This window comes from Podarcis muralis, chromosome 7, assembly GCF_964188315.1.
Source record: "Podarcis muralis chromosome 7, rPodMur119.hap1.1, whole genome shotgun sequence".
Taxonomy (NCBI): domain Eukaryota; kingdom Metazoa; phylum Chordata; class Lepidosauria; order Squamata; family Lacertidae; genus Podarcis; species Podarcis muralis.
The window spans coordinates 45,347,433-45,367,728 of record NC_135661.1 but is presented as its reverse complement, the minus strand read 5'-3'; the positions used below and the strand labels follow the sequence as shown (position 1 = coordinate 45,367,728).

Sequence of the window (20,296 nt, the reverse complement as noted above, 5' to 3'; positions counted from 1 at the left end):
GTTTTTATGCAAACATGAAAAGATAGAAAAATAATTTAATGAAGGCTCTTTCTTTGATTACATATGTGAATTCTCTTTTTCTTTTAGTGGCAAAGAGCAGTATGATACTCGCCGCTTCCCATTTTGTAAGTCTTTCATTTTCTGGTGGTGGTGGTGGTTGTTACTGTTATTGTTATTGGGGGGAGGGGAGGTTATGTGCTCTTCCTTTTCCTTTGATGGAATGCAAATATAGCCAGTTTAAAGAGGGGAAGAGGCACAAATGTCCAATTATTAGTCTCTTTCACCACCTTCCAGCACAGATGAGATATATTGTTGCCAGACTGAGTATATTTGTAAAGGATAAAATGGAGGTAGGGTATACCACCATTTTTGTTGTTTTAGAGGCAAGTGAGGAGACAATGCAAACACTTGACACCTTAATATAATCAACATTTGGGGAAATACAATTGGTAGCATAAAGGAGCATTTAGCAAAATGACTCTGTCTCAGGCCTTGTCTCTTGGAGGAGTAGCTAAGCATTCTGTTATATGTTGCTACTTGTGCTGTGGCGACAGTGGTGGGACTAGGTGAGCCGCACAGACGCTGAGCATCTTATCAATGTCCACCTGAGTAGACTTGTCTACTTCAGCCTTTGCTGCAGCTCCCGAAGTGGCATTTGTCGGAATTCTCAGCTCTTTTCCTTTGTCTTCTGCAACAAAAAAATAGTCAATATGAGCCATTGTCCTGTCCCATGAGCAGGTATGCAGAAGCAGTGTGATAGCGGACCAGTGGCTTTCTGAGCCCACAATGGAAGCTCTTGAAATTCTTTGACTAAAAATAAACAGGGAGTTCTGGACACCACATAAAATAGCAGGTTCACCTGTTTCATTGGTCTCTCAGCTCCAAGTTCAGCTGAACCCATTGTTCTACTCCAACCCTTGTTGTGGTATTGGATTTGTGAGGAAGGAGCATGTGAAGCTCCCTTTTTTATTTCTAACCTGTTACCTTTGAGTGGAGTTATTCTTGGTTCCAATGGGCCTGTCTTATTCTCTAGAGCAGCATGCACTTCCAGCAGAGGCAGGTCACACTGTTTGTCTGAGGGGCTGTTCATCTCTGGGTTATCATAGTTGATATATTGGTATAAGGGACGCAGACGCTGTGACTTTCCTACAAATAATGACAGTGAATGCTGGAAGATAGATGGCTTCTAAGGCAAAGGCTGTTGGTGAGATGAGAATGATACACACACACACACACACACACACACACACACACACACGTACGTTCTACCTAAACCTCAGCCCATTCTTTTCTTGCAGATGATGGTCTGCCCCTCTACACCTTGCTTCTATCTGCAGCTACCCCAGCAAACAGCCAGGCTTCTTGGTTCACATCATTGATGGAGCAGTAAGAACTTGTGAGGGTTCTTTTTCTGCCCCTTGAACTGATGTCTTCCTAAATATAGCACAAGGACTTGGGAAGCAGAATTTCCATTCCCCCTATATTGAAATGTAGTTGAAGAAGAAGTTATTAAAAGTTCAGGCAGACACACAGCTGCCTGTTTCTGATGCCTGTTTGTGCACTTTTCAAGAAGTGCTGGGAATTAGGGATGATTTGGGATCATGGGGCTAAAGTTAGAAGTAATATCCATCCTGCTTGGAGGCCCAATCGGAAGGATTTCCTAGTGTTTTGAAAAGCTGCAGCTAACTGTCCCCTTTTTCTATGTAAGATACATATATAGCTTTTAAGGGACTGCTACTTCTTCAACTCTCAGCCCACCAGCCTGTGCTGGTGATTGTCAGTATTAGCTGTGGGGAATATGATCGTTCTGTACAAGCCAGTCATTCTTACTGTAGATATCACTAAGTTGAAACTAGTCTCTCAGATGCATCCAATCTCTCTCTTCCCCCACCAGGAATCTGATACTAAAAAAACCTAGCTTGTAACTTCCCATTTCTTTGCACTCACTCTCTACACCTGTAGGCTCTGGAAGCAATGTGCCTGCTGTGCTAGCAGCTGGGACCACAGTGATATCCAGTGTGCTTTTCCTTTTCTTGGATTTCTTGGACTGTTTGGGCACGAGAGAACCTTCAGTTTTGGGGCCCTCTGTCTCCTCCACCCTTGGAGAGAGCTTCTTGAAATCGGCATGTTGGAAAACAAGCATTTCAGAATCAGTTCTGTGGGGGAGAAACAAGATGCAAGAGGGCTGAGGAGTCAAAGGGAAAGGGGTCTGGTTCCAGTGAGTGTCCCACAATCCAGTACAGGCCTTGGGCTCCATTTGCTAGACCAGTGGGAAACTTTGGCTCCGCAGACCAACTTTGGCAGGTAGATGGGACAGTCATCATAATGTCAGGGAAAGGCCAAGAAGGATCAGAGGGGCATGGAAGGGATGGTGTGGTGCTGCTGTTGCCACCAGCATCTTCCCCCTGAATTAGCTGCCTCCCTTGCAATGCCAGGCAGCATTATCAGTGCTAGGACTAATGTTCACTGGGCAGCATTGCTGGAACAAAAATGTTCACTGGGCAGCATTCGGAACACAGATGGGAGGGAGGTATTTATGAAGCTGCCTTATAGTGGCCATTGCTCCATCTTGCCCAGTGCCAGGTATCCAGCACAATTGCGCAGAGGTTTCTTTCAGTTCTGCTTTCTGACATCCTTAAACATTTAACTTTAGATGCATTTAATTTGTGATAAAAACTGAACCCAGTTCCTTCTCCCATGTGCTCTGCTTCTTTGCCGTGGGAAATATATGGAAATCCATCGTGACCTACTTCACCATTCTTGCTTTAAAGCCATAGGTTGCTAGCCAGGCCTGGAGCACAGGAACGGATTTCAGATGCCTGAGTTCTGTAAACAGCTCTTGGTGCCTCTGGATCTCTTCCTCAAACAACTTGGCATGGAGAAGAATCCCTTTCCCATCTTCATGCCACTGTGGGAAGATGCACATAGTCGTCAGAGAAGGCCAATGGCAAGAACAAAAGCCTGGTTTTATGATCCCTCCAGACCACAAGAAGGGGAAACTTCCAGCATTTCATATTAAGCAAGTCATCTGCCACCTTTGGGCACCACATCTCTTTAAGTTCTATAAGAGAGGGAAGTGTTTTCAGAATAGATCGTGGTTGTCATAGGGCAAAAGTGGGGAACCTGTGGCCTTCCAGATCAGGCCCAGCACCATCACTGGGCCAGTATGTGCAGTGTCCAGGGGCCTCAGCCATGCCACTATTCACCTCCCTCTTGCTGGATCCACCTCGCTGAGCCCCCCTCTGGAAATCTGAACTAGTCCTGTTACAGATTACGTTTGGACTACAGTTCTGACCTCGGACCACTGGGCATGCTGGCTGAGGCTGCTGGGAGCCAGAGTCCACTAACATCTGGATGGTCAGGGTTGGGTTTTTTTAGCCCAGTGTTATAGTAAACACAAATCACCCTGCACCCCTGAACAAAATTTGGAGAACTCTAGCAAGGTAGCATCACGGGAGAGAACAATGGGTTTCTGATTCTGAAAGGCACAACTTGCTTCTTGCAGTGGGAGAAAAATTTCAGTGGCACCATATCACAGAGAGAAAGGCTCCAGATCCTGATGAGGCTGTTACAGAAACCTAAAAATCCCAAACCCAGGCACATTTAGTGTCTGGCATATTCTGATGTTGCAGGGACTGGCTGCCTAGAAAAGGCATATAATTTTTTTAAAAGGGCAAACCCAATGGAGGACGCTGTCAGCTTTATGGGGTGACCCTTGAGTAATTCTTTTGGGGGAACAAAGGGCCACTATTGGGAGGGATCAAGAGCCATTATTGGGAGGGATCAATAATCATTTTCATGTGTTACCATCCTTGGTCAGACAGTTATGAGCAGGTAAGTTCTTGTCTCAGCACTGCTAGGTGGAGCACTGAATCCCTCTGAGCTATGGCCCCTTGCCTCAGCAGTGAGGCATCTGCTTTGCATGCAGAAGATCCCTGGTTCAATCCCTGCCATCTTCAGCTAGGACTGGGAATGTCTCAATAGAAACTCAGGGAAGCTGCTGCCAGTCCGTGTAGGCTCTGTTAAGCTAGATGGACCAATGACCCTGACTCTGTAAAAGGCAGCTTCCTTTGTTTCTATGGAATATCTTTGTAGGGCTGCTGCTGCTTGTTAATTCTCTCAAGCCGTTCTTACCAGAGGCAGCATGGTGCTTCATGTGGGTAGGAGAGGTAGGTTAGGCTAAGAGACTGTGATTGGCCCAAGGTCAGCCAGGGAGCTTCATGTCTGAGTGGGAGGATGTGAACCCTCATTTCCCAGGTCCAAGTCCAACACTAACCACTGCACTATACCTAACATGCTTCTCTCCAGACATTTCTGCAACATGATCTTCACTTTCCCCTGCTTTACGAGCCTGTGGTATGTCCTCAGTGTCTGTAAACAGGATATCCTGTGCTATCTGCATCGCCTTCTTTTTCTCATAACTACAGCACTCATCCTTTACCTCCAGTGACTTGATGGTGGGGTTGTCCAGGGCTGCAGCCAGCTGGAACAGGAAATGAGGAGGCGCTGCCTTCCCACCTGTTTTCTTGTCATTGGGGATCCGTGCAGAACCAGCCATTGACTGAAATGGAAGAAAGATCAGAAATCACACATCTGACACAGGCCTCTGCTTATGTTCAGTTTAGATTTTGGATTCTACTGTTTTTAATACGTAGGGTTTTATGTGTTGTTTTTTTTAAAAATACATTTTAATCATTTTCTAAAATCAGACTTTTGATTTTGTATTGTAAGCTGCCCTGGCGATCTGTCTGAAGGGTGCAATATAAATTTCTATAATGCTATCCTATTCTAACCTTTACAACGGGGTAGCAAAACTATGGCTCCCCATATGTTGTTTGACTCCAACCTCCATCAGCCCCAGCTAGCATGGCCACTGGTCAGGGATGATGGGAGCTGTAGTTCAACATCTGGAGGACCACAGGCTCACTGCACCTACTTTACACCAACTCTTAAAACTGGATAATAAAATACACCTATCTATTCATACTGAATTTTTTAATCAGCGTGTGGACTCTTCTGTAACCAAATGGAGTCAATTATGAAATTCTAAAGCTTGTAGAAATAAACAAACAAATGGGGGGGGGGGACTAAAGCGAGGGAGAGCATTGAGTGGTTGTTATAAATACCGCAACTTTAACTGGCACCTGAGCAGGCTTTCCCCTCTCCTCCCTCATCTCTCTTTCTTTGTGTGGCATGTCTTTTAGATTGTACAGGTGAGGGTAGAAACAGCCTTCTTGCTGTTGTTCTTGTAAACTGCTCTGATAGCCTTTACAGTCAAACACTGGGGTAAAGGGTGCTGTAAACAAGTAAATGTTGTAAGCTGGAAGAGGTCATGCAGGCTGGCTGGAACCTTGCACAGGAGCACACTTGCAGCCCTGTTATTCCAGCTTTTTGGGGTGGTGAGGCTAACAAATTTCATCTTGCCTAAGGCCACCCAATGAGTAAATGGAAGAGGCAATAATTTAACTGAATTGCAGCTCTGTCTCTTTTCCCTCTGCCTTCCTCAGGTGCTCTCATTATTATTTTGCACTCGCATTCTGAGTGCAAGAAAGACAGGTAATGAGGATTTAACACCTGCACCAATTTCTGTAGCACTGACCGAGTCTCAGAGAAGGATTGTTCAATAATTCTGGCATCCTATCATTCTAATAACATTTCCTGTAGCCTTTGATGTCAGCAGCACTCTGCAGTGGATGGCAGGCCTCTTGTTTTAGTCCTTGCTATGCCACAAGGATAGGCAGTTTCTCCCTCATGCAGATCTGCCCTTAAAATTAACTAACAGATGCTCCTTCCTTCCTCCCTTAACTGAAGCACTCCCACAGGGAATTTTGTTCCATGCTAAGGATGTCAACAAGGTCACCGCTTTTTTCATCTCTTGGCTGCATCATGAGTCACAGAGGTCTGATGGAATCTTAAAGCCTGAAATCCTAAATCTGATCAAAATCTTAGCTTTAAAAGAGTTTCCCCCTCCTTCCTTGTTTCCTGTTGGCCCATAGCTCTGAGAAAGATATAAGCTAAGGATGGGATGTAGTCGGTGGACAGAAGAATCACTGTCATTTCTGCATATAAAAAGCTGATGATTCCTGAGCACTGTTTCTTTTCTCTGTGGTCCATGAGACCATTTTTGTGAATGAAACATGTACACCACATCATATACCTTTTATAATATCCAAAGACCTTCTGTTCAAATTCCCCTCTACTGAAAACACCCTGGGGACTATCATTCAAATGGAGGACTTGAACTTGGTGAATCTGGGCAGTTTGCACTCAGTGGTAAAATAAGTATGTGGCCCCCACCAAGGCTGTGGTACTCTTGTCTAGACAAGAGTGAGCTCTTATAGGGGACAGTCTGCTCTGTCTTGTGGTGACCAGTAGGCCCCTACAAGTATTGCTCTGCTTTTCCTTCATACCAGTTGCTAGGCTACACAAGGACTGTAGCATTCTGTTCATTCCATTGGTGGTTGGTTGGCAGGCTGGCTGGCTGGCTGGCAATGGTCATGTTTTGTGTACCCACTAGTGATGCTTGCTGTGCAAACCATCTTGCTTAATGAATATAAATATCTTCTGTTTTCCAAACAGCTTAATGGATATTAATTTGTCTCTTAGATATGGCATAGTGGCATAGCACATGAGCTACAAATGTCAGGAGACCAACAGAGAGACCAACTGGCTCCATCCATTGGCCAGTGAAGCTGCCATTGGTTAAGTGTTTGCTTTCCTCTCCCCTCCTCATTCCTTTTGCCTTACCTATCACATCTATAATTAGACTACGAGTCTGCAGGGAAGGACTATATTATTTTTAAAATAATGTTACAGCACCTAGAGGTGTTCATAAATAATAGGAAGAATAACATAAGAAGATATTTGTCAGATGAAAGCCCCATCTACTCGTCTAGCATACAGTTTTCAGAAGCCAACAAACAGAAGGTGAGTGCAATACCACTCTACTGTTTCCCAAGCAACTGGTGGGAAGCAAACTTCTCACCGGCATCTGGTTGGCCACTATCAGAGGATGCTGGGCCAGAGATTTAAAAAAATTAACTGAGTTGTTGCCACCACCAAGAATACCCTTTCCTAAACCTTATAACTCTGGAAAAAATATGATGGGATATGTGTGTGTAAAAGCATAAAAACAAACACTTTTAATTCTTTTTCCAAGCTGCTTAAAGTTGAGCTTTTCATCATTATTATTAACTACCTTTATAGCAGGAGTTGTTTGGAAGGCTCACAAATCAATAAAATACAACATCAAGATACCATATAAAACAATGGAAACTGTAGCAAATTAATTAGTTGGTCCCTCTTATCAGTCCCTCCATTCTACTATGTCTGGCTCACAGATCTGGGATAGCTTTTTATCTCGGGTGCTTATCAGTAACCTATATATTATCTGTTGCGGATGAAAGGAGGAGCTCGGCGACATTTGGTAGCATCGAAATTCTCCTGCTGGCGAAGCAAGCATTTGCTCACCCGCGGTCGGTACTCCGAGAAACAATGCGGGCGCCGCTCGCCAGAGATACGCAGCGCTCGCTCTCCCCAGCGCTATTTCGTGGAGGCTCGAGAAGTACACTTCCCAGGAGCCTCTGCTCTTCGTCCAACCTGCGACAGGAAGCGCCTGTTGCTTAGAGACAGGAGGCGGGGAGTACAACTGCCAGGGATTTGACTCCCGCGCCGCTTCTTCGGAGAGAGCCGCCCAGCGCCGCTGGGCAGAGGAGACCAGGAATGTGAGTGGGGGGCTGCGAAAGGGGCGAGGCAGCATGTGGGCTCTCGGGCTTAGCCGCTCTGAGGAAACAGGGTGCCGGACTAAGGGGGCCTTCGGTCTGATTGGGCAGCGCTCGCTGTGAAAAGGCGGGGGGGGGGCTGTGAAAACATTCGCGTGGCGTGGAAAGTGCATGGGGAGAAGTTGCTCTCCTCCGAGGAAGCCGAGCGGAGGGAGATTCGAGACAAGACAAAAGGAAGAACTAACGTGCGCAGCGCATAATTCAACTTTCAGGGATCAGGTCAAATGCCCATCTTAGTTCGGTATCCTGTTCTCACAGTGGCCACGGGAAGCTCAGCAGGCAGGACCTGAGCCCAACAGCGCCCTTCCCACCTGTGGCTCCCAGCGACTGGCCTTCAGAAGCACCTGGAAGAAGAGCTAGTCTTTGTGGCTAGGAGCCATTGATATCCTTACCCCCATTTCCCTAATCTCTGTTAAAGATGTGGAATTTGCTGTCAGGAGTCAGTGGCCACCAGTTTAGACAGCTTCAAAAGGTTATTAATGGCTCCTCCCATTGACAACTTTATATTATTTCTGCCATCAGAAGCAGCATGCTTCTCTGAATACCAGATGCTGAGGAGAGTGAGCTTGTTGCACTCAAGTCCTGCTTGTGGGCTTCTCCTGGGAATCTGGTTGTCCACTGTGGAAACAGAATTATGGACTTGGCGGTCCTTTGGTCCGATCTACCAGAGTTGCTCTTAAAAGAGGAAAGGAGGGTAGATCATTTAAAACATTTCCACCTTTCATCAAGAGGATTCCAAGGTGGCATACAAACGTGTGAGCAAAACTACCCATAGTGTCCTAATGAGCATCATGGCTTGGTGAAGATTTGAATCTGTCTCCCATCCCAACCCCCAAGTCTTAGGCCCCATCTGCACTATACATTTAAAGAAGTAACATCCCATTTTAAACAGCCATGGCTTTCCCCCAAAGAAAGCTGGGAAGTATAGTCTGTAAAAGAGTTGTTGGAAGACCCCTGTACCCCTCACAGAGCTGTAGTTCCCAGAGTTCTCTGGGAAGAGGGGCTGACAGTGAAATCACTGAATTGTAGCTCTGTGCGTGGAATAGAGGGTCTCTTAGTAACTCTCAGCACTCTTATCAAACTGCAGTTCCCAGGATTTGTTTCGGGAAGCCATGACTGTTTAAAGTGGTTTGATACTGCTTTAAATGTATAGTGCAGATGGGGGCCTAGTTTGACATTCTAATTGCTACATCCGTGGTAGCTCTTTTTAAAATTATGCCTTAACTGTGAAGGGAGGCTAAGGGTGCATTCTTGCTTTATGGATTTAACCTGGATTTGATGACCATGGACACTGTATTTTGAAAAAGGACTGAAGTCCACCCATCTCTGACTTAAAGGGTCATATGAGATGATACTTGTGGAGGGAGCGTGTTATATTTGGGAAGAAATGGAATAGACTAGCTTATGAACTCTTTAGCGATCTCAGTCTTTTATTCCCACCTGGTAGGCACCCAGGATCAATTTGTGCAACCATTTTGGTTGTGACTAGTTGCTTTCCTTTCCTTATCTGTATTGGTCTGTTCTTGTGGCAAATGATCTGCCTGAACCATTGGAAACTGCTCTTTTCATTAATGACTATATGGCTTCCATATATGAGTTCAGGACTGGCATACAAAACTGCAGTTTTTCTTTGTGGCAAAAGATTCAGGCAGCCTTTTCCCCGTCAAGTGTGCCCTAATGCAGGCATCACGTGTGAATCAGTCTGGATATTATGTAATTTGGGACTTGGGGAGCAACAGATCATGAGTGCTTCTGCCCGAGTTGTACCAAAATGGGCTTTTGTCATGTTGCAATTGCCTTTCCAGCTACTTCCCAGGCTTGAACCAATTGCCCCTTAATTGCACTGCAAGAATCGATCCTAAAGTCCTCCTTTCCCTCAGTTTTAGGCTGCTGCAGTTTCCCTGATGTAGGGCAAACGAGCCTTTCCAGCAGCTTGTTTGTACTTGGCTCCTAACAGCCGTTTGCCCTCCAAGCCAACAGAATAAACACATTCTCTGTGCTGTGCCTGGAATGAAGCCAATAGTGTCCTGCTAAGCGCTCTCCCCCCCCCCCTTTTAATGGAGGTGTGAGGAAGGCATTTGGCTTCCTATATATGAAGCAATTGTTGTTGTTTAGCTTCAGCCATCCCTTCTCTACAAAAACAGCAACAGTCTGCTTGAGTGTATCTTACCTAGGTGCTGAGGTAGGAGAGTCAATGTGTAAAATGTGCTCTGGGAGCATCTTGAGGTGAGCGTTGGGAAGGTGATGGGAGGCAGATGGCTGCTCGAGAGGTTTCCCCCCCCCCCCTTGCCGCCTTTTTGCCCGCTTGACTGCGCTGACAGCTTTGTGATGTCTGGCACTGTGCTTCAGCTGTGATGGTTGCACCTGTTTTGAGTGGGCAGAATTCCAGGGTTCTGTGTGTAGCTTTGGGGTGTGATGGGGGTGTCACTGTCTGTTTGGAGGTGCATAGGAAACATTTTGGAGGTGAGATCCATGGTAGGAAGATAAAGCCAGATGTTTCCCTTGCTAGCTGGCACTGAAACAGAGGCTCCACTTAATGGTGATAACCCAGAGACTTGGGTTCTGTACAGCTCCCAGGAGCTTGGCCTTTACTAGAAACACTTGGCAGCGTTGAGGCCTATTTTACTGTTGCTTTTCAAAGATATTCGCACGTGTTGTATAAGCAATTATATCTGTGTCTGAAAACATGTAAAAACAAACAAACAATGCAACTGGTAATTCAACACCAAGCTTTTAACATAGTTGAGAAAACAAACTGATTTGTCCGTTAGTATTGCTGTGTTGCCTCTCTGAATGCTTCAGGCTAAAACCAGACTGTAACTGATACATCATAGTGATAGCTGAGTACTTCTATCCAGTAAAATAAAAGATACTTGAATTAAAAACAGGAAAATGTGACAGAATAAAAATAAAAGGCAATCTAAAAATAACTCCACAATAACAATCAAATAGCAGCAATTAAACTTTGAGAATACAAAATTTAAAACTCCAGGAGATACTTTTATTCTTTTTATATCTCAAAATACATGAGCATTATATGCTCAAGTATTTCGAGGGGGAAAAGAATAATTAAAAAACAAAAACAAAACTGCAACAGAGAACCTTTCATACTCTTGGCACCACTACTGAAAAAGCCCTGTCTCCCCTAATCTCAAGGGTGGCTGGCACAAAGATCAAGCCTTCCAAAGTTGATGACAGAAGCCAGGCCGATTCATAAGGAGCCACCTCCTTGAGGAGGACCTTCACCTGGTTCCTGCATTATTTTTACAGTGTTGAATTAAAACATTTTTGTTCTCTCAAGCATTTTAATAGTTTGTATTTTAAGTACTGGGAGGATGCTGTATTACCCTGGTAATGAAAGCTTTTACTCCACTCTTTTAATTGCTATTTAATTCTGTTTATTGTTTTTGTTTATATACCATAAGCTGAAATCTTATACACCCTTGGATTAAGTATGGCTTACCTGCCTTACTTCTGAGTAGACTTATATAGGGTTGTACTGTATTGTTTTAGTCTGCATTGTAAACTCTTTTGGAATCATTATTATGAGAGATTGCAAATGGTGATCATAAGTTGTTGCTACTGAAAGCCTTAACCTCCGTAAAGTTGTCTTTTAAAGCCGTCCAAGTTGGTGGCCACCACTATATCTTGTGGTAGCGAATTCTATGGCTTAACCATGTCTGTGCTGGGACTACTAGAAGAACTTCCTTCTGAGGTTATACCCAGAAAAAATATACTTATCATACGTGGGATTCATTATCAATCTAGACACCATATTCGGAACCAGTTGTGCTTCCTGCTTTTTATAGGCACTTCCATCTATACTCCCATGCCCTTCTGCCAGCAGGTGAAGACTTTCTTATTCCAACAGCCTTTGGGGAACTGACTCATTTTAAGGAAAGAACTGGGGTTGTGATGTATTCTATTATAACTGTATCTTTTAATAGATCATATATATAGTTAGTTAGTTTTAATTCTATTAATGTTTCATTGTTTTTTAAATTCTGCCTCTTGCCTCATGTTTTTAGCTGTTTCTAATTTATCTGTAAGCAGCTGTATTTATCTCTCGGGAAAAGGCGGGACAGAAATAAATATAATACAAATGTGTGCTTTATTGCAGTAGTTAACATGTATGACATGATAATAGTAGCAATGTTTCTAAGACTAGCATGATGTGGGAGATGTGAAATAAAACCAACACTGAGGATATAATGCTGCTGAGTTCCTTGCAGCAGCTTCCCTACAGTTTCCTGTTCTTCCAGATAAATTGGCCATGCTTTGCCAGTGACTTTGAAGGAGGAAGAACTAAGGAAAGTGAGATCTTGCGGTTCTTGATTCCTGTTCTGGAGCTGAGGCTGAGATGTCAGAGGGGCCCTCCAGGATTACAGGGCCCATTCCCCCTGATCCCTCCCTTTGTCCCGATTACTACAGGCGTCCCCTATCAGGTGAGTGTGCTGTGTGATCCTGGGGTACCCTGGTAATCTCAGTGCATAATCAGTTTTCCTTTTCACCTCTGGAAAAGAGAAGGATCCATATTTTTCTCTATAATGGGTAGAATCCTCTAAGCACTCACTAGCCCTTGCCGACGACTTCAGCTTGTTGGACTGCAACTCCCATTACCCCTGGCCATTGGCTATGCTGGCTGGAGCTGATGGGAGCTCAGTGGCATCAGGTTCTGCACCCCTAATAAAGGACCTTTAAGAGAGCAGTAATCAAGCAGCTACTTGATACTTGAGGTTGAGCTGGAGCAGGCTGGGGAGGACACTGGTCAGGAATGATTTGGTCTAGAAAAAGTGCTAATTTAGGGTGACAGAATGTGTAAATTCTCATACTCTTAGGAAAATAGGACCATAGGAAACTTCTTTTTCCCAAGTCAGATCATTTGTCCTTATACCCCAGTATTGTCTATTCTGACCTGCAGCAGCTCTTCAGGGTCCTGGGCCCGGGGTCTTTCCCATCGCCTCCTTTTAACTGGAAGTGTTCAGAGATTTGACCTGAGAGCATCTGCATTAACTTTATCTCTGAGCTGCGGTCTTTCTCAACTCTCTTTTTCCATCTTTAGCACGAGGGAGACTGGAAGGGAACTCTCTGAAGCTGGATCTGCTGCCCGGCCCCATTCCTCCAGAATGCAGCCTCTACCCTGAATGCTACAGTGCCCGCCTTGCTCACCCTCCTCCACGGATTAAGCCAAATGCCAAGGACATTCTAGAGATGGGAAAGAAGGGCACAGTGGGAGCTCTCCTGCAGCTGGATGGGATCTCCTTCTTCCAGGAGGTGACACCTAAGCGTAAGTGTGGTCGCAACATAGGGACAGATGCCAGCCTGCTGTTGACGGCATTAGGGGGGGGGTGTAGCCGTTAAGAGTATTTGACTGGGACTCAGAAGACCCCGATTCAGATCTACACTCAGCCATGAAGCTCACTGGGTGACCTTCAGGCCAGCCACTGTTTTTCAGCCTAACCATCTTAACAGTGGTTACAGTGGGTTTCTTCACCTACAGCAGTGATAGGCCATGTGGCTATCTCCCATCATGCCTGATGGGATGGGATGATGGAGGCTAGGACTGATGGGAGTTGCAGTCAACAACATTTGGAGGGCAACACTTTGGCTACCTCTGACCTGTGGTGTAATCCTGGCTGTACAACCTCTGTAACACGGAGAGAAATATGAGTTCTTGTCTCTCTCCACAAGTTACAGGTGAGCTGTCTATTTGTTTGTTTTTTTACAAGGAAAACATAAGGAAGTTCAAGGGAGAGAGGCTTTTGTGCCTGTAGCTCAAGGATTGTAGGGCAATGTTTTCTTTCTCTTGCCAATGCAGGCAAAGATCACAAGGACTATGAGAAGGAAAATCTGAGGCGCATGCGAGAGATTCAGCGGAAATGCAGAGAGAAGGAGCAGGCTCGGGAGCTCAGCCAACCAAAGCCCGTGAAGGCCCTGTGGAAGTCTCAGAAGTATGAGAGTGTGGAGTCTAAAGTCAAAGCAAAGCTGCAGGTATTTCTACTACTGCTTATTGGCTATACATTTTACATGCAGTCTCTCTGTCTGCTGAGAGGAAAGTGATGTAGGCAGTGAACAAAGAAGAAACAGATGGGATTGTGCTGATGGCACTCTCTCAAAATTCCAAATGTGCCCACAGATCTGAGAATATTGGCAACCCCTGTCTGATGTCCCAGTTTAAAACAACGTAGGTGGTGGTCATCAGGAACAGGTGCAATAGACTATGCTGAAGGTTGATCAGTGATGTTCTCTGGGTTCTTCAGTCTACACCCGTCTGTGACTGTGCAGTAATTCTTCCTCCTGTTTTCCTCTTTCCTAGGAGAGTCCCAGTCCTCCGAATCCAGAGCATCAGAGATACTTGAGAGCCTATTCGCGCTGCGGTGCAGGAATTCGTCCATGCAGGTCACCGTCTCCAAACCCTGCCCAGTCCGGAGCAACAGCAGATGCAGCAGCTGCAGAATCACAGAATGGGAGTGTCAAGGTGGGGGGCGGGGAGATGCCCACCGGTGCTGATGCAATCTGCTTTATACTTCCGTTTCCTCATGAGTGGTTAGTGCTTTAGCCGACCTCCTCCCAACCTCTCCTTTCCAGGGGTGCAGTAAATGATGGAGCTCTGTGGTGACCCAAGGCAGAGGGAGGGACACTTTTTGCAGTTGCGCATCAGGTTGACTGCCAGCACTTCCAAAGCACTCTTGGAAAGTTCTCTGTGACCCGCAAATTATTTTGTTTCTTTGATCTGATGGGGGGAATATTCCCTCCCCCTGCCACAAAGACGTGATCCATGCTTTCAAAGTTGGCTAGAGTCTAGGAGAAATTAAACCAAACCTGTCCCTAGTCTATAGAAAATGTTTCCTGACACCCGAAGCTCTTTGCCTTCCAGCTCTTTGCCCTTCTCTTTACAGAACCAGGAGGAGAGTCAAGGGGTGGACTTTGTCAGCCACAACGCCCGGAACGCCAAACGGGCTCAGCTGCGGCGCTCACGCTCCTTGCAGTCGCTGACCAAAGTGCTGGAGCAGAAACGCAAGGATCAGGAAGAGTACAATGCTAAGCAGAAAGGCCATGTCCCCCACTAGTAGGTATCCAACTCACCCCTGACCCATCTGGCTTCAGTATTTATTTGTTTAAAATACTGCTATCCATGCTTTTCTGTGTTACAACAGGCCTCCCAATTAATATAAGGTTGAAAAATAAAAGTAAATAAATCAATGTTCAACCTTTCTACAAGACTGCAAAGTGGTGGTCACAGGTTTGAATACCCCTTCCCTTCCCATAGAAAACTAGCATGTCAAGGAGAAAGCTAAGTGAGAGCTGTTCTCCCTGACACAGTAGCCTTACATATGTGGTGAGTTCGTTTTTAAATGGAGAGTTTTCAGTCATGTGATCCACCACCTGCAGTCTGAAATGGCAGGAACAGATTTACCATCTCAGACACACCAGTCTGTCTGGCATAAACACGAGAAGTAAGTTTGGGAGCATTCTGCCCATGTGCATATGAGCATGATGGCATCTCATATCAGCTGCTGAATTTAGTTTTCCCAGAATCTCTGCTTTATTTTTTCGAGGAAGTTTCTAGCCCCTTTTGTTTGTGATTTGAAATAAATAAAACAGTATTCTGAATTGGAGATTCTGCCATTCTGGATGGATGAAATGGGTGGGGTCACAACTCTTCATAAAGATATAGAAGGGAAAACTTACTTCTGGGTGCAGCTCTGTTCTTGGATTTTCAGGTGGTGTCTGCAGCATAGAATGCTTTTTTTGGCTTGGACTGATTGGCCAGCTATACTCACTGCTGAAAATGACCTGGCTATTCCTCATTCATGGCTTGATAACTTTGGGATTAGACTACAGCAATGTGCTCTTTGTGGGGCTGCCCTTGAAGACAATTCAAAAACTTCTAATGATTTGGAATATCTCCACGCAGTTGGTGAGAGGCACAAGTCTGGGTGGCCATGTTATGCCTGTGTTTGAAACCCCTCCTCCTGGAGTTTCATTTCTGAGAGGCTGGATTGATGGCCCTGACTGCAGTAAACACCACATCTCTTCCTGCCCCCTGTCCCAACTGCTCTTCTAGCTGTTTCTTTACCACTTAATTGGTTTGTAGGACCCCGAGGGGAGAGACGTGAGGCTAGGCCATGCTCTGTTCCTTGAAGTCTGAGGTGCTGTTTCCTCCTAGCTTTCTCTGCCATTCTTTCCTCACCTTAACCGCTATGCTCTTTCTGCTGTGATTTAGCCTGATTGAGAGGAAGGACCACTGGCGCAAAGAGGCAGAGGAGCGCCAGCGCAACATGCCTGACCCCTCCATGCCACCTGGCCACACCATGATGCCAGAGAGCCAGCGGTTGGAGACGCTCAACAACCTCAAACAAAGTAAGGAGGGCGGAATGCAAGACATGTGAAGCTGCTTCGTGCCGGGTCGGCCCAGGACGGTCTAGTTCAGGAATGTGGAACCTGCCACCCTCTAGATGTTTCTGGACTCTGGCTCCCACCACCCCCAGCCAGGGTGGCCAATGGGCAGCAATGATGGGAGGTTTAATTCAACAACATCTGGAGGGCCACATGGCCCCCCACACCTGGCAGAGGCTCTATGGAACATAGGAAGATGTCTTATACCAAGTCATGTTGTTGTCAATCTAGCCGTATATCTAGCTCAGTCTTATCTGCACTGACTGAATTGAGCAGGCATCCTTAACTGTAAGCTGGTCACTCTTCCTCTTCTCTCTTAGGCCAAGAGCGCTTCCTGAAAGACCTCCTGCTGCTTCCAGTGCGAACCGACACCCTCAGCGTCCAGAACAGACGTGCCACCCTGGAGAATAAGCTGTCGCAGATCGAGGAGGCACTCAAAATATTCTCTCGGCCCAAAGTCTTTATCAAGCTGGACTCCTAGGCAGAGGCAAGATGCTCCCTTTCCCAGCCTTCTCTTCTGGACTGCAATGGAGAGGAAAGGTCTCTTTTTCCTTCCTTGCTCTTTCACTCAGCCAGAAATCCTCTTCCCCCTCTCAGCCATCCTTGCTGGCTGACTCAGTGATGCAAGCTTCTGCCCCACACTTGTGTGGCTGACCACTCTCTGGTGCTTGCTCTTGGCGCCCAGCCTTTCAGGAGCTGGGATGCAACAGAGGTCTCAATCATACCTGTCTGCTTGTCTTGCTTCACACCCAAGGGCAGGGAGAATCTGTGGCCTACCAAAAGTTACTGAACTTTGATTTCCATCTGCCCCAGGCAGCCCGGCCAGAGTTCAAGGGTGATGAAAGTTGTAGTTCAAACTGCATCTGGAAGGCCACAGGCTCCCCTTCCTTGTTCTTCAGGCAAAAGGAGTAGGTTGCCAAAAAGGAGATGGGATGGTTGGTGGTGGAGGAGGGGAGAGAGAGGTGCTTGGTCTCAGAGGAATCTGGCCGTTGTGAGATCTGTAAATCCTCTGTAGCCACAGCTTGAATTTGCAGAGATGCCCCTCTGGGAAGAGGGCATTGAGGAGCTCTAACAGTACAGCAGGACTGAGCTGGCACCCTGGGTGTTGTTCTGCTTTTTTGCAAGACGGTTCAGGTAGACGCATTGGCTGGACAAGCGGCCAGTGCTCAGAGGGATAGGTGTTCAATTTTAACTTAAATAGTTGGGTAGGTTTTTAAATAAATAAATAAATAAACTTTTGAAAGCACTTGTCACAGAACAGAGGCGGAAACTGGGTGCCTTCACAAGCACTCTGGAAGATTATTTAAATGGCTGAGGGATTATTTTTAATTTACAGATATATGGTGAATGCATCCTCCATTTGGATGATACATCGTACAAACACAGCAAGTCTCTGCTCCTCAGAACTGCAGGCAAGGATGAATCATAGGAGCACCTGCTTTGCATACACAGAAGGCCCCTCTGGCACCTCCACCTAAATGGGTCAGGAGGGGATGAGAGAGACCCTATGCTGAGAGTGTGCAGAGAAAGGGATTGTTGGACGTGGAGTCTTACCTAACAGAAGCCTGTATAAGGATCCATAGTTGGATAAGAAGTTCAGTATTAGGAAGGATGCTAAGTAGGCCCAGCAAGCTTCAAACAGTCATAGGCTCATGTGAAGTGGAATTCAAGTGCCTGTTTCTTTTTTTAATATAATTAATCTGAAAAGCTGCACTTGATTCTGCGTCATGGAAAAGCTGCTGCTGCCTTTTACACTAACACAAAGCTAAGGTAGAGGAGATGGGGCTGCTGCTTATGTTTTGCTGCCTGAAAGACTCCCCTTTCAGGCTTGTCCTTCATTTCTAAAGGACCCTGGAGCCAAGTGGCACTGAAGTCATAGGAAGGGCAAAGAGAATCCATATCTTTTAAGAGCTGGCAGGATTGAGCAGCATGGCAGGGTTGGAAAGGGTTAATAAGGTTAACAGGCAATCTAGTTCCGCCACCCCAGAACAACAACCCCCCAAACCAAACCCTGGACAGGGTTGCAGTGAAGGGTGATGGACAGCAGTAGCAGGATTAATTGCCTCCCTGTGGGGTAGTCGGAGTACATAAAACATTTCCTCCCCTCTGGAAATGACAGACGAGAGTTATTTAGGCTGCGCAAACTCTCCTAGCCAGTTTTTTTTTTTTTTGGGAGGGGGGTAATGGTGAAAAGCCCTGACAGCTCTGTACTTCAAGCGTTCTCCTTTCCATGCAAAAATTGTAGTTTCAGGCACCTAGAAGAGTTACCTCCACCAACAAAGCAGAGAAAAGCTTGGTTAGTTTTCTGTGGACCTTGTGCTTGTTAGGGGACCAGTAACAGGTTATGTTATGTGGGAAGCAGGCATGCTGTGGCCCTGATACAGGACTGCAGGTTGACCAGTTGACCATCTATTAACTCAGTCACTAGCCTTGAGAAGAGGTGGATTTGGATGGGAGGCTCACAGCGCATGGAGATTCGCAATTTAACCCTTCTGTATCTGCAGACCTGACACAAAAGCAGATTCCTTACAAAGCAATCGGGCTTGGAAACAATCTTCAAATTGATTTAAGATATCACTGCATCAAGTGGGTGCTGCAGCACAGAATAACCCTTTACATCCCAATTTCAACCCCTCCCTGCTTGGCAACAGCTTCCAAGTGGGAGTGAATGGTGGGTCACGGACCCTCATTTAGAGTTCTTAAATCCCAGAGACTTTCACGTGGCTGGCTGGTTGTGAACATGGCCTGCAGTGACTCTCTACAGGTAAATTACTGCACCATGTTTAAGGCCAACAGTGGGAACGAAGAGATGCCCTGAACCCTGTACCTGGCCACTACTGTCCTCTGCTGGTGGACCCCAGTAATTGTACAAGATAATTATTCACAGCAAATCAATGTCTTAGGCTGCGAAATGTCTCTCGTGAGGTGGAAGCAGCTGCTGTTGGCTAGTTTGTCATGATTTAAGATCCCCTACTACAGACTATGAGCATCTTAGCTGGTCAGACTTAAAATGAACAAAACAAGAGAAGACTACCTTCCTTCAATTTAGAATGGTAAATTAAACATCTCCCTAAAAACCATTTCAGTGCAGATGATCCTGACCTGGTAGAAATGCAGCTGGGATGAATGGGTGATTTGTTAGAGATGCTTCTATTTCCTTTCGTCAGTTGCTTTTTGCAGGAGAAAAATGAAAGCGATGTGGAAGGATATTATGCTTGAAACCTTTTCTTTTTCATTAATGGAGAGGCAGGTGCCAAGGGCTCAGGCAAGAGATCTAGCAAGAAGCTGGACACCTTGCAAAGCCAGATCAAGTCAGTATACTGAGGGCCACAGAGCTCAGTGCGTTGGCACATGTCTTAATTCCTGATGATGCTCCCCTCCCACTGACGGACATATACAGTCACTGCTATCAGCAGGTATCTAAAACATCCTGGGAGAATTCAAATTAGCATATAATATTTGCATAAGCCACATCATCATGCAGATTTCTTTGTGTTCACTATCTTGAAGGTTGAAATAAGCACTTAACACCATTTTGGTTTGCCAGTGTATAGAATTCTTGCACGCAGTAGGAATGAGCAAGGGGCCAGCTAGGCATACACCCTGCCAAGAGCTGGACTAGTCCAAAGCTCTCCAACCTTTCAGGCCTAAGACCTGCTTTTGAATCTGCATGTGTTAGAAACATGTTCAGCTATCTTCTCCCTTTTATCTTTCCAACTAGTTAGAAGGGTGAAAACATTTCTCCCCATCTTTCTGCTTATATTTTAATTAAGGAATGGCCATACCTCAGTGGGAGAGCATCTGCTTTCCATGCAGGGGGTCCCTAGTTCAGTCACCAGCATCTCCCAGTAGGGCTTAGAGAGAACCCTGCCTGAAACCCCAGTCACTGTAGGCAATAGATGGACCAGTGGTCTGACTAAGTCTAATGCAGCTTCCTATGTTCTTCATTTAAAAACAAAAACAAAACGCTTAACAGAAAACAGCAGCTATGCTTCAGGTGCAACTCAGTTTCAGATCCTGATCCAGCAGTTGATCTGGCCAGTCAGCTAAACATCTATCCACCCAAGTCAGACAACAAAAAGCCAAGTTGCCTCAGTCACATTTCCCTTGCTGCC

The 20,296-nt window shown here is 45.8% G+C and overlaps 2 protein-coding genes across 5 annotated transcripts; one reads left to right on the top strand and one right to left on the bottom strand.

The window, feature by feature from the left end:
- The first annotated feature begins 108 nt into the window (after positions 1-108).
- On the top strand, positions 109-19,388 carry ENKD1 (enkurin domain containing 1). Of its 3 annotated transcripts, none has more exons than XM_077931705.1 (8): positions 109-125; positions 12,044-12,226; positions 12,844-13,068; positions 13,600-13,772; positions 14,098-14,259; positions 14,681-14,850; positions 16,009-16,145; positions 16,502-19,388. In XM_077931705.1, the coding sequence occupies exons 2-8, from the start codon at positions 12,142-12,144 to the stop codon at positions 16,660-16,662; spliced, it is 1,113 nt and encodes a 370-aa protein (XP_077787831.1). In that variant the 5' UTR covers positions 109-125; positions 12,044-12,141; the 3' UTR covers positions 16,663-19,388. The 3 variants fall into 3 exon arrangements, with proteins under 3 accessions (XP_077787831.1, XP_028595585.2, XP_028595586.2); XM_028739752.2 differs by lacking the exon at positions 109-125 and adding an exon at positions 6,687-7,724; XM_028739753.2 differs by lacking the exon at positions 109-125 and adding an exon at positions 6,687-7,724 and having other exon boundaries at positions 12,004-12,226.
- Positions 404-7,560, bottom strand: C7H16orf86 (chromosome 7 C16orf86 homolog). 2 transcript variants are annotated; one of them, XM_028739756.2, is made up of 6 exons: positions 7,471-7,560; positions 4,442-4,561; positions 2,751-2,908; positions 1,948-2,156; positions 985-1,146; positions 404-688 (listed from the first exon to the last, which is right to left on the bottom strand). In XM_028739756.2, exons 2-6 carry the CDS (start codon positions 4,556-4,558, stop codon positions 534-536), a joined length of 801 nt encoding a protein of 266 aa, XP_028595589.2. In that variant the 5' UTR covers positions 4,559-4,561; positions 7,471-7,560; the 3' UTR covers positions 404-533. The 2 variants fall into 2 exon arrangements, with proteins under 2 accessions (XP_028595589.2, XP_028595588.2); XM_028739755.2 differs by having other exon boundaries at positions 536-1,146.
- Positions 19,389-20,296: the final 908 nt, after the last annotated feature.

Bases quoted from the DNA above. Each gene is read 5' to 3' on its own strand.
- C7H16orf86 (XM_028739755.2), bottom strand. From the start codon at position 4,558: ATGGCTGGTTCTGCACGGATCCCCAATGACAAGAAAACAGGTGGGAAG. The intron at 2,909-4,441 runs GTAAAGGATGAG...ATCTTCCCACAG, and splicing joins CCACCATCAAGTCACTGGAG to TGGCATGAAGATGGGAAAGG. The intron at 1,147-1,947 runs GTGAGTGCAAAG...CATTATTTGTAG, and splicing joins AGAGCCTACAGGTGTAGAGA to GAAAGTCACAGCGTCTGCGT.
- ENKD1 (XM_077931705.1), top strand. From the start codon at position 12,142: ATGTCAGAGGGGCCCTCCAGGATTACAGGGCCCATTCCCCCTGATCCC. The intron at 14,260-14,680 runs GTGGGGGGCGGG...TTCTCTTTACAG, and splicing joins CACAGAATGGGAGTGTCAAG to AACCAGGAGGAGAGTCAAGG. The intron at 14,851-16,008 runs GTAGGTATCCAA...GCTGTGATTTAG, and splicing joins AAAGGCCATGTCCCCCACTA to CCTGATTGAGAGGAAGGACC.